This window comes from Engraulis encrasicolus, chromosome 19, assembly GCF_034702125.1.
Source record: "Engraulis encrasicolus isolate BLACKSEA-1 chromosome 19, IST_EnEncr_1.0, whole genome shotgun sequence".
NCBI classification, from domain to species: domain Eukaryota; kingdom Metazoa; phylum Chordata; class Actinopteri; order Clupeiformes; family Engraulidae; genus Engraulis; species Engraulis encrasicolus.
The window spans coordinates 39,098,702-39,112,570 of record NC_085875.1 but is presented as its reverse complement, the minus strand read 5'-3'; the positions used below and the strand labels follow the sequence as shown (position 1 = coordinate 39,112,570).

At 43.9% G+C, this 13,869-nt stretch overlaps 2 protein-coding genes across 4 annotated transcripts; one reads left to right on the top strand and one right to left on the bottom strand.

Moving 5' to 3' along the window:
* Positions 1-251: 251 nt before the first annotated feature.
* Positions 252-11,972, bottom strand: nubpl (nucleotide binding protein-like). Its single transcript, XM_063184357.1, has 11 exons — positions 11,739-11,972; positions 11,341-11,488; positions 10,680-10,714; positions 10,489-10,579; positions 10,272-10,311; positions 9,988-10,078; positions 9,270-9,363; positions 4,712-4,797; positions 3,373-3,493; positions 1,914-1,996; positions 252-876 (listed from the first exon to the last, which is right to left on the bottom strand). Exons 1-11 carry the CDS (start codon positions 11,871-11,873, stop codon positions 814-816), a joined length of 987 nt encoding a protein of 328 aa, XP_063040427.1. The 5' UTR covers positions 11,874-11,972; the 3' UTR covers positions 252-813.
* On the top strand, positions 11,417-13,505 carry dtd2 (D-aminoacyl-tRNA deacylase 2). Of its 3 annotated transcripts, none has more exons than XM_063184361.1 (4): positions 11,417-11,502; positions 12,072-12,155; positions 12,275-12,344; positions 12,534-13,505. In XM_063184361.1, the coding sequence occupies exons 1-4, from the start codon at positions 11,485-11,487 to the stop codon at positions 12,857-12,859; spliced, it is 498 nt and encodes a 165-aa protein (XP_063040431.1). In that variant the 5' UTR covers positions 11,417-11,484; the 3' UTR covers positions 12,860-13,505. The 3 variants fall into 3 exon arrangements, with proteins under 3 accessions (XP_063040431.1, XP_063040429.1, XP_063040428.1); XM_063184359.1 differs by having other exon boundaries at positions 11,457-11,502; positions 12,006-12,155; XM_063184358.1 differs by lacking the exon at positions 11,417-11,502 and having other exon boundaries at positions 11,944-12,155.
* The last annotated feature ends 364 nt before the right edge of the window (positions 13,506-13,869 follow it).

The window sequence follows — 13,869 nt, the reverse complement described above, 5'->3', positions numbered from 1 at the left end:
GTGTCTGGCTAATGCCACTGTTACAAAACGGTAAGAGCTTTCAGCGAAGGGTGGAAGGATGAAAAAAACCAAAAGTGTGTGCCCAAAAAATTCCAAAGACATTTTCCGCAACGTTAACTGATAAGATAACAGGAAATAACAGATGCTATGCAGCATGGCCTTGATTGTTTGGATAATTAATAAGAAGAGTGAACCACAGCAGCACATGGACCCAGACTCCAGAAAACAAATGAAATATGAGAGCAGTTGGGCATTGTTTTTTTCTCTGTTTAATTTCACAATTACTCATCCACTTTACTTTCCTGTACAGTCTTCCCAGGTGTGCACACAGTGCCATATCTTTCTCTTTTACAGCACACTGGAGAAAAATTACTGTGCGTAACAGCTTTCAGCACTCAGCCAGTACAGGCACATGAATTCACAGACTTGAGCACATTCTACCACATCAGACAGGGAGACAGTCATGCAAACAGACAGATATGGCAAGAGCCCCGAAAATGTTACGGGAAAGCCATATTTCTGCCCCATATTTTAGCCCCTACTGTCTTCCCCAAAGACAACCTGATGTGGCCACGGTGTGGCCAAGCACAATTCGACCATCACAGTGAATGCTACATGACGTAGTCAGAGCAGAGCATCTCAGCTTACTATAAGCCCTTAATAACAAAGACGTAGTGGAGTTCTGGCTATTGCAGATTGGAGTATGGGAGGTTGTCTGAGGGAGGGGGTGTACACTGACAGGTAAGACTTCTCGTGCAAGGGGGACGACCAGCACCTCTCTTCTGCTCAGTCATGGCAGAGATTGACGTCCCGTCAGCTCGAACTGTCTTCCAGCCGCTGAACAACTGAGGCCGCAACTTTTTTGTAAGCTTCAGCCTACAGAGGAGAGGAGAGGAGAGGAGAGGAGAGAAGAGAAGAGAAGAGAAGAGAAGAGAAGAGAAGAGAAGAGAAGAGAAGAGAAGAGAAGAGAAGAGAAGAGAAGAGAAGAGAAGAGAAGAGAAGAGAAGAGAAGAGAAGATCCACATGTTCAAAGGTCAAGTTGTATCTGTGTACCATTACATGTCAATGTACAAAGAACTCACATCTACTAAAGTAGTAGTAAAATTCCTCGCAAGTGTACTTGATCATAGACGATCAGAGCCTCAAATGAACAAAGCTTCCAAATGTACTGTAGATCCAAATGAACGAACAAAGCTTAAGATGATCAGACTCCAAGACAAACAAACAAAGGCACAAAATGCAAATGCCTTGAAATAAAATCCCCATCCATTATGCATAAGTGGGGTGTGAGACAGAGTTCAGCACTGAAACAGATTCACCTGCATGCAATTGGGGACAGTGAGCAATGAGAAGGAGAGAGAGGGGGGGTGGGGGGTGGGGGTGCAGGCAAGGCAGGAGCGTTTGAGGAGCGCTGCAGTAGACAGCACAGCAGCAGAGCAGAGGAGCAGAGCTGCCTGTTGTAGCAGTGAAATATGAAGGGGACATGAAAGAGGTTGAGCTGGTGATGATGAGGATGGGGGATGTAGGGAGGGGTGTAAAAATGTGTGTGTGGTGTGGTGTGTGTGTGTGTGAGAGAGAGAGACAGACAGACAGAGCGAGGAAGCAACAGCCTGTATGTGTGTGTGTGTTAGAGAGAAAGAGAAAGGCAGAGAGTGTGTGTTAGTGTGAGGGAGAGAGATGGAGTATGTGTGTGTGAGAGAGAGAGAGAGGAAGAGAGAAAAAGAAAGATAGAGAGAGTGTGTGTGTGTGTGTGTGTGTGTGTGTGTGTGTGTGTGTGTGTGTGTGTGTGTGTGTGTGTGTGTGTGTGTGTGTGTGTGTGTGTGTGTGTGTGTTAACTTGGGACTGTGATTAAAAGAGGACCGATGTGCTGATGAGCCTGAGCCAGCCGATGTGTGTGCCCAGTGCCTACGTACCTCCGGACTGTCTGGGGACGACACCACCACCGGTCGTCCCCTGTCTGACGTCTCCCTGATGTTCAGGTGCAGTGGGATGTCCCCTGGGGAGAACACAGTGCGGAGGGGAACAGGTAAGACTAGGTGGGGCGGACAATTAGTTCATCATCAGCGTACCCAGAATCCTCCAGAGGCGCCGCGGGCGCTTTGGATTCATTTATTCACACATCAGCGGAGCCGCGCGGACCTCACTTTTTTTCAAAAGGGAATCCTTTTTTCCCCCCCTCGTCACATCATGTGATTTTAAAAACTCATTCACAAATGACCATACATACAGCACATGCAGACATTGGTAATTCAGTTCATTACCATTTTTTCCTCTTTTGCCTGGTTACATGTTGAGTTCAATTAGCTCTCCGCATGTAGTCCTACTCCTAATATGAATATGTTTCAGCTATTAGCTAAACTAACCACATAATCACATTATTAACACATCATCACATTAATCTGCTGTAAAAGAGAAATGAATTTCACAAGAAACCCTTCCCTGTCTAGAAGTTTAGACAAGGCCGAGACTAAGCCTTTTTTTGGGGAGGAGAAGCCTGTAATATATGCAGGTGCTCAGTTTAGAGCTTAAATAAGTTATGAGGGCAAGACTGAGAAATGAATGTCAAGTGCAATGCTACTGCTATTTCAGTTTGTGACGTCCTCAGGAGCTACAGAGCTCCTAGAACTCATTATCGCCAGGCGAAAAGCGGAAGGTGGGAACAGAGAGAGAGAGAGAGAGAGAGAGAGAGAGAGAGAGAGAGATCCATATACTGTACATTCCACCTGGTGTATTCGAATCTGTGATAAATATAGAAAGTCGTTAGCGATCTGTAGGGCGGGATGGAACAGGGATGTGGACGTGTTAGGGATGGGCCAGGGCGCAGTATACGTTGTATAATATTAACTTGAAAATCTCATGTTGATTCATCCTTGTCCCCGTCCTCCTATATGTGTCCATTTCATGAGTCGTGTATCTGTCCGAACCTTGTATGTTGGGTTTGTTAGTTATGTCATGTTTGTTGGTTTACACTTGGGAATTAAACGTATGAATTGCATGTGTGAAAGGCTAAAAAAACAAACAAAAAAACCCCAAAGAGGTTGGGTAGTGATGGTCTAAAATATGGACGAAGGCTGGGAAAGGTAGCAGAGCAAAAGGCAGTGAAAAGTAGTAGCGTGGAGAGATCCATACAGTATACACCTGGCATATCCAAAACCGCTATACATTTAGAAAGCTGTTAGTGATCCGCAGGACAAGACAGGACAGGACAGGACATGAAGGGCAGTTCAGGGATGGGCGAGGACACAGAGAGAGGGGCACGGCTGCAGAGGTGTAATATAATGTCAAGTATGCATGCATGGCTGGCTGAGCTTCGGGCTGTAGTTCTCTGAATGGGCCGCCGCTGATTAATGGTGGCGAAAGGCGAGGGCTTACCAAGGACTTCAACTCCCAGAGTGGCGGCCAGCTCCCGCGCCCCATCTGTTCCAAAGATGTGGGTCTGGTGGTTGCATTTGGGGCACTGGAAGACACTCATGTTCTGCACCAAGCCCAGAACCTACCAGGCAACACAAACAAATACAAAGTATGTTACAGTATGTTACATTACATACTTGCTCTGATACTAGGGTTAGGGTTAACCCGTTAAGACACACCGTTTTAAATTTGCTGTTACCAGAATGGCATTGTGCATTACTAAAGGCCCTGTGTTATGTCATAGTAGTGTAGTACTATGGTAGTTAACTATTCAATGACTATTATAGTGTGCCACAGGAGGTACGGCGTGCATTAAGGGGCTACGATTAGATTTACAGTACATAATATTACATGTTGAATTATATGTTGATACAGACAATACCAAATTAAGTTTTATTGTAAATAAATATACAAATAAAATAACAATTAAGTTAATAGTCAGCAAGAAGATTAAAGAGCTGTTTGTAGTCGGGAATGTGTAATCTCCGCTCCCAATGGTTCTCTTCCTATGTGCAGAGGTATGTAATATTTTTCAGAAAATATACAATGCATTAGACACGGGGGAAAGCAATTTCTGAAATGCCATTCCCGGAATGTCACATCAAATGGCAGCGGGGTTTTTTTTCTATCCTGCCACTGAAAAGGCCATGGCGCAAGAAAAAGAGTTACCATTTCTTAAGCATCGAATATGATCCTAACTTGGCAGCGTTCTGCGAGTAATACTCTAATAAGCTGTATTCAGTAGAGGGAGAGGAGAGCCATTAGAGAGGATGACACCCAGAGCTTTGCTTTTTAACTTACTGAGCCGTTCTCACTCTCACAGCAGTTACCACTGACAGTGTTTCATTACGTTCAGTAAATGACTTGACTGCTGGACACTTAGGGCAGTCAGAGAGAGAGAGAGAGAGAGAGAGAGAGAGAGAGAGAGAGAGAGAGAGAGCAAGAATGAGAGAGAGAGAGAGAGAGCAAGAATGAGAGAGAGAGAGAGAGAGAGAGAGAGAGAGAGAGAGAGAGAGAGAGAGAGAGAGAATGAGAGAGAGAGGGAGAGAGTGAGAGCGAGAGAAAAAGAGTGAGACAGAGTGAGAACAAGAGAGAGAAAGAGAGAGACATAGAATTCTCTCTCTTCCTCTGTGTACAGCTGACGGAGATAGGAGAGGAGTGACGCTTCTCCATTTCCAACCACACCACATCCCATCCCATCCCATCCTCCCTCCCCACCCCACCCCTGTGACGGATGTCTGAGGAAGGGCAGGGGACGGCACAGGAAGTCCAGTCCCTGCTGTAACCAAAGGACCCTCACCGGCACGTTGACCTTGCGGAACATCTCGGCTCCCCTGCGCGCGTCCAGCAGAGCGATGTCCTGCGGCGTGGAGACTATCACCGCTCCTGGAGAGGAGAGGAAAGGAGAGGAGAGAGAGAGACGATACGGGAAGAGATGAGCGGAGAAAGAAAAAGAGAGGAGAATAGAAGAGAAAGTAAAAAGAGAGGAGAAGAGAATAAAAGAGAGGAGAGAAGAAGAGAGAAGAGTAGAAGAGAAAGTGAAAGAGAGAAAAGAGTAGATGAGAAAAACATAAAAGAGAAGAGGAGAGGAAGAATGCAGAAGAAAATAGAGAAGAGGAAGTGAAGCGTAGAGACAATAGGAGAGGAGAGGAGACAAGACGAGAAGAGCAGAGGAGAGGAGAGGAGAGGAGAGGAGAGGAGACAAGACGAGAAGAGCAGAGGAGAGGAGAGGAGCATATAAGAGATGAGAGGATAGGAAAAGAGAGGACGAAGTTCAGTCAAGGTCAAGGGTCTGATTAAAATGACAGCACAGTGACCATTGGCATCACATTTCAATCGTGATGAACTGCAAGACTGAACTGTTGAATGGCACTGCTTAGAATGCTAATAGGTTAACTACACTGTCAGTAATGATATAAAAGCATTAATATTAAGGCTTACCATGAAGGACACATCATCGTAAACTCGTCTGGATAATGGCTGGATGGAGTCCATTAGAGGGGTGTGAGGTTGGGGATTGGGTGGATTGAGGTTAATGGGGATTTGATGAAGGGTGTGCATTTTTAAGCAGGGGACTAGACTTGTGTAACACACACAACTAAATGTCAAACTAAAGTGCTTGCCAAGTTTAAACCCAGACAAAATAGCTGTTATCAGGTCATCTTACTTAAAGTATTACAGCTTCTCAGGGAGGTGTAATTTCGGCAGATAACACTGACACATAGCACTGCAAAAAGGGGCAACAAAAGATCCTGCCTATTTACCATTTTTCAAGCTCAGCATAATAAGCTGTCTTATTTTTTGAGAGTGACAAAATCTGTGGTAGGATGCCAACTTCACCCCCCCACAACACTTTGGAATAAAAATCATCAATCCTGTCTGAGAAGTTGGAACACACATTTTTAAAAGTGTAGGCTTACAACTCAACGTAAATGCACTACATATCCACCACATTCAGTGCTGTACAAACAAGTGCTTTGAATACCAAAGCTCAGAATTACTCAGAGAGAGAGAGAGAGAGAGAGAGAGAGAGAGGGAGAGAGAGAGAGAGAGAGAGAGAGAGAGAGAGAGAGAGAGAGAGAGAGAGAGAGAGAGAGAGAGAGAGAGAGAGAGAGAGAGGGAGAGAGAGAGAGAGAGATTATTATCTCATTATTCCTGGGTGGAGGTAATGCTGTTACTATGGGCCATATCAGCTCTGTGTGCTTTGTGTGGGAACTGTGATACAGCTGATAGCAATCAAAGGGTAAGGTGATGCTACACAAGGCCATTTTTCAAGAGAGCTTGTCACAAAGACAACACTATTCATAGTCATAATACTTTTCTGTTGATGCATTTCTGATTTTCAGATAAAGTTGTTTAACATCAAAAATGCATTTTTTCCCTCACAATCATCCAGTAGGAGTGTTAGTTGCAAAGTCAGTGGCATTACTTTCTTGCATCATCACACAGTGTTTGTATTATGCTAATTCATATTTTATATTATGTATTTTTTTTAGCATATAGCACCTTACTATGGACCTCAGGCCAGTTTCACTGCGCAGCGAGAAGACGGTAGTCTTTCTGCCGAGTCTTGGCCAGTGTGTTCTACTCAGCCTTTCACACTGACCGTGTCGGTGTTCGCGGCCAGTCCTGTTCAAATTTTCCCCCACTTCGCTAGCCAGGGCGAAAGCCGACTGTTGACTCCGTCAAACAGTCTGGCAAAAGCTCAGAGGAATCCGAATTCAAATTAGAACCCATGTTGTGCTTTATTAGCATGACCGTTACGAGAACAGTAATGGGTAAGCGGTTAGGGCGTCAGATTTGTAGCCTAAAGGTTGCCGGTTCGACTCCCGACCCGCCAGGTTGATGGGGGGAGTAATTAGTAAGTAAACCAGTGCTCTCCCCCCATCCTACTCCATGACTGAGGTACCCTGAGCATAGTACCGTTCTGCCGCACTGCTCCCTTGGGGCGCCATTGGGGACTGCCCCCTTGCACGGGTGAGGCATAAAATGCAATTTCGTTGTGTGCAGTGTGCATTGTACACTTGTGTGCTGTGGAGTTCCTTGGAGTGCACATCAGCGACGACCTCTCTTGGACCACCAACACTACATCACTGGCGAAGAAGGCCCATCAGCGTCTCTACTTCTTGCGCAAACTAAAGAAGGCAAGTGCTACACCCTCCATCATGACAACATTCTACAGAGGAACCATAGAGAGCGTCGTGTCCAGCTGCATCACAGTGTGGGGAGGAAGCTGCACGGAGAAAAACAGGAAGACACTCCAGCGTGTTGTGAACACAGCGAAGAAGATCATTGGAGTACCACTCCCCTCCCTGCAGGACATTTACACCGCACGCCTCACCCGGAAAGCACTGATGATCATCAAAGACACAAGCCACCCTGCACACAAACTGTTCAGCCTCCTGCCCTCTGGAAAGAGGTACAGGCGCCTCCGTTCCCGTACCACCAGGCTTGCAAGCAGCACGATGCATCAAGCAATCAAGATACTGAACACTCAACCCACTCTCCCTTCACTGTCAGCCTCTAGCCAGCCAGGCCACTGACAACGCCCCCCCCCCTCATCCCCCACCACCATATCTGCGACTGAACATTCCACATGCACTACTACATCTGTGACTGAACTTTCAACCTGCACTAACTCAAAACATACACATGCACACACACACACACACACACACACACACACACATACATACACACACACACACACACACACAAGCACACTGCACTTTCTGCACTAAACCCAAACATACACACACTGACACACAACTCATACTCACACACATACACACACACACACACACACATACACAGGTACACAGACGCACACCGCACTTTCTACCTGCACTAAACACACACACACACACACACACACACACACACACACACACACACACACACACACACACACACACACACACACACACACACACACACACACACACACACACACGCACGCACACAAAACACATACAAACACACACACACACACACATACTGCTGCTGGTGTATTTAATAAACCTTTTTAATTATTGTTTTCTTCAAATGCTACTATTACTATGTCAGAACGCTATAAAGGACTTTTAGAAAAAGCACAACAAAATACCTCCTCTTAATGTATGTTCTCTACAAGTCTTCTGTTGTCCAGTCTTGCACTTTAAATGTCTGTATGAGCAATGTCTACGTCCATACTGTCTATGTCCATGTATGAGTACTGTCTATGTCTATACTGTCTATGTCCTTACCTAGATTAGTCTATGTCTGAATGGGAGAGCAAGAAACGCAATTTCAAATTCTTTGTATGACCAGTGCATGTAAAGAAATTGACAATAAACTTGACTTGAACTTGAACTTGAACTTGAGTGCTGTGTCACAGTGACAATGGGAGTTGGAGTTTCCCAGGTGGGCTTTCGCTTTCTTTCGCATTAGTGTCCCAAGATACATAGAAATAACAAAACAAAAGTGTGAATAGTGTTACCTTAACCAATCAGTAACGGACTTCGTGGGTGAGTTCTGGGTCACCACTCTCAACTGTTTGCTGATTAGCTAAACAGTGAGCAAACCGAGCTAGGAGGGTTTGCCAGACTATGTGCGGAGCCAAAATCTTTGGGTGGAGTACATAGGATGGTGTCGCCAGGCTACCATTTTGCCAGCCATTTCAATGGGACACTGCCAGTCGTCGTTGTCAAAATTTCGCTCAAGTTGGACTGCCGCTGGTAGAAATCGATTCCGTCCCACGGACGGTGGCCATTCTGGTGGGAAAAGGCCTTATATATTATAGGTATATCATGTATGCATCTGGTTAAAAAGGGGATCTAACAGGCCAGAGAGTCCAATGCAACCTTCTCCGACTCCCTTTCATGGCCCTGGTTCCAGTGAATGGCATGGATAAGTCTCACAAAACCTACTCCAATACCATCTTAACTCATAACCATTCTTTTCAATACAGTATATATAATAGAACATGGCAACTGCTGTCATATCTGGGTTAAAATTGAGACCTTTCTCCAGTTCTCAGAGAGCTTGTCGTGAGTTTGGCATACTTTCCAGCATCTCCAAAAAAGACTTTGCTGACACAGTCTGTTTTCACAGCCTTCAAAAACATGCAAAATATGTGCCCCACTGACTGGCAGGCGGCCAGAAGAAAAGACCCAGATTTAGCTTGTCATCTTGTGTGCACTGAGAACTGCCACCTCCCTCTCTTACCGACCACACACATAGCAGAGCCAGATCTGACACAAATACTACATCCATGCTGCCCCCCTCTGGTCACAGTAGGACATTGCACATTCCATTGAATCATGACAGTAAAAAAAACACAAACTGCCTGCTTGAAAATGAGTGGATTCATTGCTCACCTGCAATGGGGATGTTCTGTGTTATGGAGAGCTGCACATCCCCAGTTCCAGGGGGCATGTCAACCACCAAGTAATCCAGTCGTCCCCAGTCGACCTGTTAACACACAGTTAATAGAGATAGTGTGACTGTGTGACAGATGGCCAGCAGATCAATGGAAATGATGCACTGTCTGCAAAACATCATTCTAGACAAAAACACAAAGTAAATAACTGCAAGATAAAACACAATTCTGAAAAATTCTAATGTCAGTTATTCATAGGGACATAGATTTGGTTGATCATTTTGCTGTCAATAACATGCATCGTCCAGCCAGTGGAATGCTATAATAATCAATGATTTGACAGGGTGACTGACAAATTTATAACTGTCTGGGACCATGACTTAACATATTGCTTTAACAGATTAAGAGCATTTCATCATGCATTAAGTGTAAACCGCAGTATGACCAAAGATGCACATCATACAGCCCATTTCCTCACCTTATATCCCCATTAAAAGCAAAAGCAGCCATCCACAAGCTACTGACAGCCATCCAATAAAGCATCAGTGTAATGCCCACCACCCATCACAACCTCTAGCACTTAGAAGACAAAGTGCCAAGGCCCCCCAACTCCATAAACCACTCACAGTGATGGCAGATTATGACAGAGAATATGAGCTGTGGTGGTGTGTACATCATCAGCAGCGCTGACCAGCGTTTAGTGTACTGCTGCTCACCTGCCGTAGTAATTTCTCAATGGCCGACATCACCATTAGTCCTCTCCATACGATGGGAGCAACGTCCTCAACCAGGAAGCCCATTGACATGCTGGAAAAGGACAGAGACAAGACAGGAGAAGAAGTCAAGCAGAGCAAACAGTAAAGGCTGAGGTCTAGACTCAGGTGTCCAGAAATAATGTATAAATCAGGAATGAGGAAGTGTTTTTTTTAAATAAATAAAGTTGAAAGCTAGATCTCTGAACAATGAAGGCCTTATGTACAGCATACTCTTGAGTACTTACCACGGGACTCCAAAATTTACAAGAGGTCTCATGAGATTATCTGAAAACATAAAAAAGAGCAATGGGTTGTTATACACTACTACAATACGTGTAATGCTGTAATAATAATACAATAATACAATAGTAATAATAACACAACAACAATACAAAATTTCTATTTCTTATATTCTGCAATAAACCTAGCCACATGAAATCACAACCCATTTCTGTAACCTACTGTCTGTCAGTTCTGGATTGCCCTTCAGATTCATCATCTTTGGCACTGAGGGGCCGTAGACGTCAGCATCCAGCAGACCCACGGATATACTCTAGAACATAGATCACAAAACGTCATCACTTTAGGACACAGAGTTGAAAGTAGCACGTCATATCATCATTCAGTTATGAACTTGAACTATGCAGCCTTACCGGATCATTGGCCATTAGTCCGAGAGCCAGATTCACTGTAATACATGGAAAAAATGCATTAGGATAAAGACACATCAGGACAAGTAGCCTTTTACTGCAGCTGGCCCCATCGACGGGCCTATTCACTCTTTGCTAAAAACACTCAACTACATCATACTAAAACAAATCAAGTAACATTCTTCCTGTCCCGTCTTGGATAAAAATCACAACGAAGTCATTGCACAATGATGTGTTATACACTGACAGTGATTGCACACTGACAGTGTAATTGTTCTCACGATCTGTCTGGACACAATACACGAAAAGACAAGCTTCTACACAGTAGGCCTAAGCCATCCCACCACATACTGTATACAGATTCACACATCATGCTGCCAATGTGTAATCATACATACATGTATTCAGCACAGGCTGGGATAGAAAGTAAAAAAAGACATATTTCTTCAAATGAAATCACCAGTGTTATCAGAACAGGCAGAATTGATATCTGACAGTACTTTTACTTTCTAGATCCAGTTTGTCTGTCCTGAAGCATGGAAATAACAAATATTATAGGGGAAAGGAACACATGGATACAACATGATGCACTTGAATGTACATTACTATGTTGAGTCCAATTCAATGTATGCCTAGTCAACCTGAGTAGGGGGGCATTGACTACCTGCTGTGGTTGACTTGCCCACGCCCCCCTTTCCTGATGCAACCACGATGACCTTCTTCACCCCAGTAATGGGCTTTTGTTTGGGTAGTCCTCTTGCCATGTGCTGCCTCTGCTTTTCATGAAGTCCTTTGTCAGCTGCACCTAATGACTGACCACACACAGGTAAAAAAAAAAAATAGGCCTACTGGTGAATTCCCTGGAGCCAAAGTTGCATTGCCAATGCACTCTCATAGTAATAGTACGTACATATTATTACGTAAGTACTTGGTAGCAGTCTTTATGCATTAGAAAGCCTATTAAGCAAAATGAAAATGCGAAAGCTCAAATGCAAATGTTAGTGGAAATACTGTTCCACGCTTGTTTTGCTAGGCTTAGCATAGCATGGGAAAACAGCTTACCTTGAAACGTATCAAATGTCTGCAGCAAATGGGTTGAAGCTGAACACGTCCCAACTTACATGCAAAGCGTGAGTCGATACTCTGAGGAATACACCTCAGCGCATGAAACAATTTTGAGTAGCTTACGTGTGCCATATTTTACTATCAAGCTCTTATTTTGAGAGTGACATTTGACCAACTGTCCATTTTTGATGACGCAATTCAGTATACGCCCAAAGCGGAAGTGTCAAAAACATTGCATTGAAGCTGTACCTGTGTGGTCTACAGATCGTGCATATGTGAGAGAAAGCAACTTTTTTCATCGCCATGACCGACAAACCACCTTCTCTGCAGGCTAGAACTACTCTCCAGCAATGCCTTCATGCAAGACTTCAAGTCAAACCGCCCGACGAACAATCTGAGGCTGAGTGGGTCGAGGTAGGTTATGAATGAATGGACATGGCTCCATTCAGTTTGACCAAAGTTGATTGATATTCTGTATGTCTGTAGGCCTAACAGTCCACCAATGGTAAGTTTTTTGTACAATTTTATTTCAGATTGACCGTGGAATGGTTATTTACATCTGCTTTTTCAAAGGAGCAACAGAAGATATCATTCCAAAGATGGGTAAGGGTCTTGCCATAGGCATTATTATACTGAATAATAATGTTACATCTTAATCATGCAAAAACAACAACAACAGCCTATCAGATGTTTAATTTCTTCTTCTTCTTCTTCTTCTTCTTCTTCTTCTTCTTCTTCTTCTTCTTCTTCTTCTTCTTCTTCTTCTTCTTCTTCTTCTTCTTCTTCTTCTAGTGACCTCTCTACTAAACATCAAACTGTGCGAAACAGACTCAGGAAAGTATGTGTCAGTGCTGGACCTCCCTGGAAGCATCCTCATCATCCCCCAGGCCACGCTGGGAGGCAAGGCCAAAGGCAAGGTAATGCAGTACCATGGCAATGTGGGCAAAGAAGATGGACAGCAGCTGTATGCACAGTTTGTCTCCCAGTGTGAGAAGGAGATCGCAGCCAACAGCAAATGCAGCGAAGCTGGTGTGGTGGTTAGACATGGGACCTACGGGAACAGACAAGTGCTTAAACTGGACACAAACGGGCCTTACACTCATTTGATGGAGTTCTGAAGTTGCGTCAGAGTGTTTTTGTTTTGTTTGTTTTTCTTTGTGTGTGTCATGAGTAGGGGAGTATGCCTGTGAAATATTGAAAACTCAACACAACGTTGAAAGGGATGCTCATGATATCATGATAATCTACTTCATAATAAAATAGTCCTGATGAATTGGAAATAAAAGACAGAGCCTGTTTGACCTGTTATCTATGGGTCATTCCACACTTTGGGGCCTGACCGGCACAGGTTTTAATGCAGTGTAATTGCCAAGTTTCATTAAAATCCATGGGCCCCAAAGTCTCAGATTTTTAGTGGAATGGCCCCTATGGACCATGTGGTGCATGTTGGACAGATGATTATTTGGAGTTACAAGCAGTTATGTCCTTTTCTATCACTCCTATTAGATTACATTCATACCCGTTAAGCAACTTTCATCTGCTCAACATCTGACTGTTTTGACAGAAATGCTCACAAATCTGAATCTAAACCTTTCAAAAGTGATTACCATGAAGAGATACATGGGAGGGAAAGATATTTTCAAATTGTGAAAGACTGAAGCTCATGCTGTAGCTATGAATATGCTAAAGGCAAGTGGAAGGAAGACATTTAGGCCACATGGCGAAAAAGGAAATCTTTGGCAAATAAATGTTGTATCATGGCCAGATTATTTGTATTGTCATAAATGAAGAATTGCCAGAAAGACTTGCGGGATGACGAAAATTGAAAAAACTCTTAACCGGCTACTGTGACTCATTAACCGGTGGTTAACAAGTTAACCGGTAATCTTATATTATACAACGTTTGCGTGCCTGATATGCACAGCACTGATTTTTTTAAATTTTATTTTTCACATAAGCCTTTTTTTTGCTGCGCCGACAGGGCCTGCCATGTCCAGCCAGTGTTGCCAGATGGAGAATGCTGAATTATCGTACTAAAACCTCAAAAGTATCGTTTTTTGGGAGGAAATTATTATTATAATTATTATTATTATTACAACCGGTTAACCGGTGGCAGAAAATTTTAACC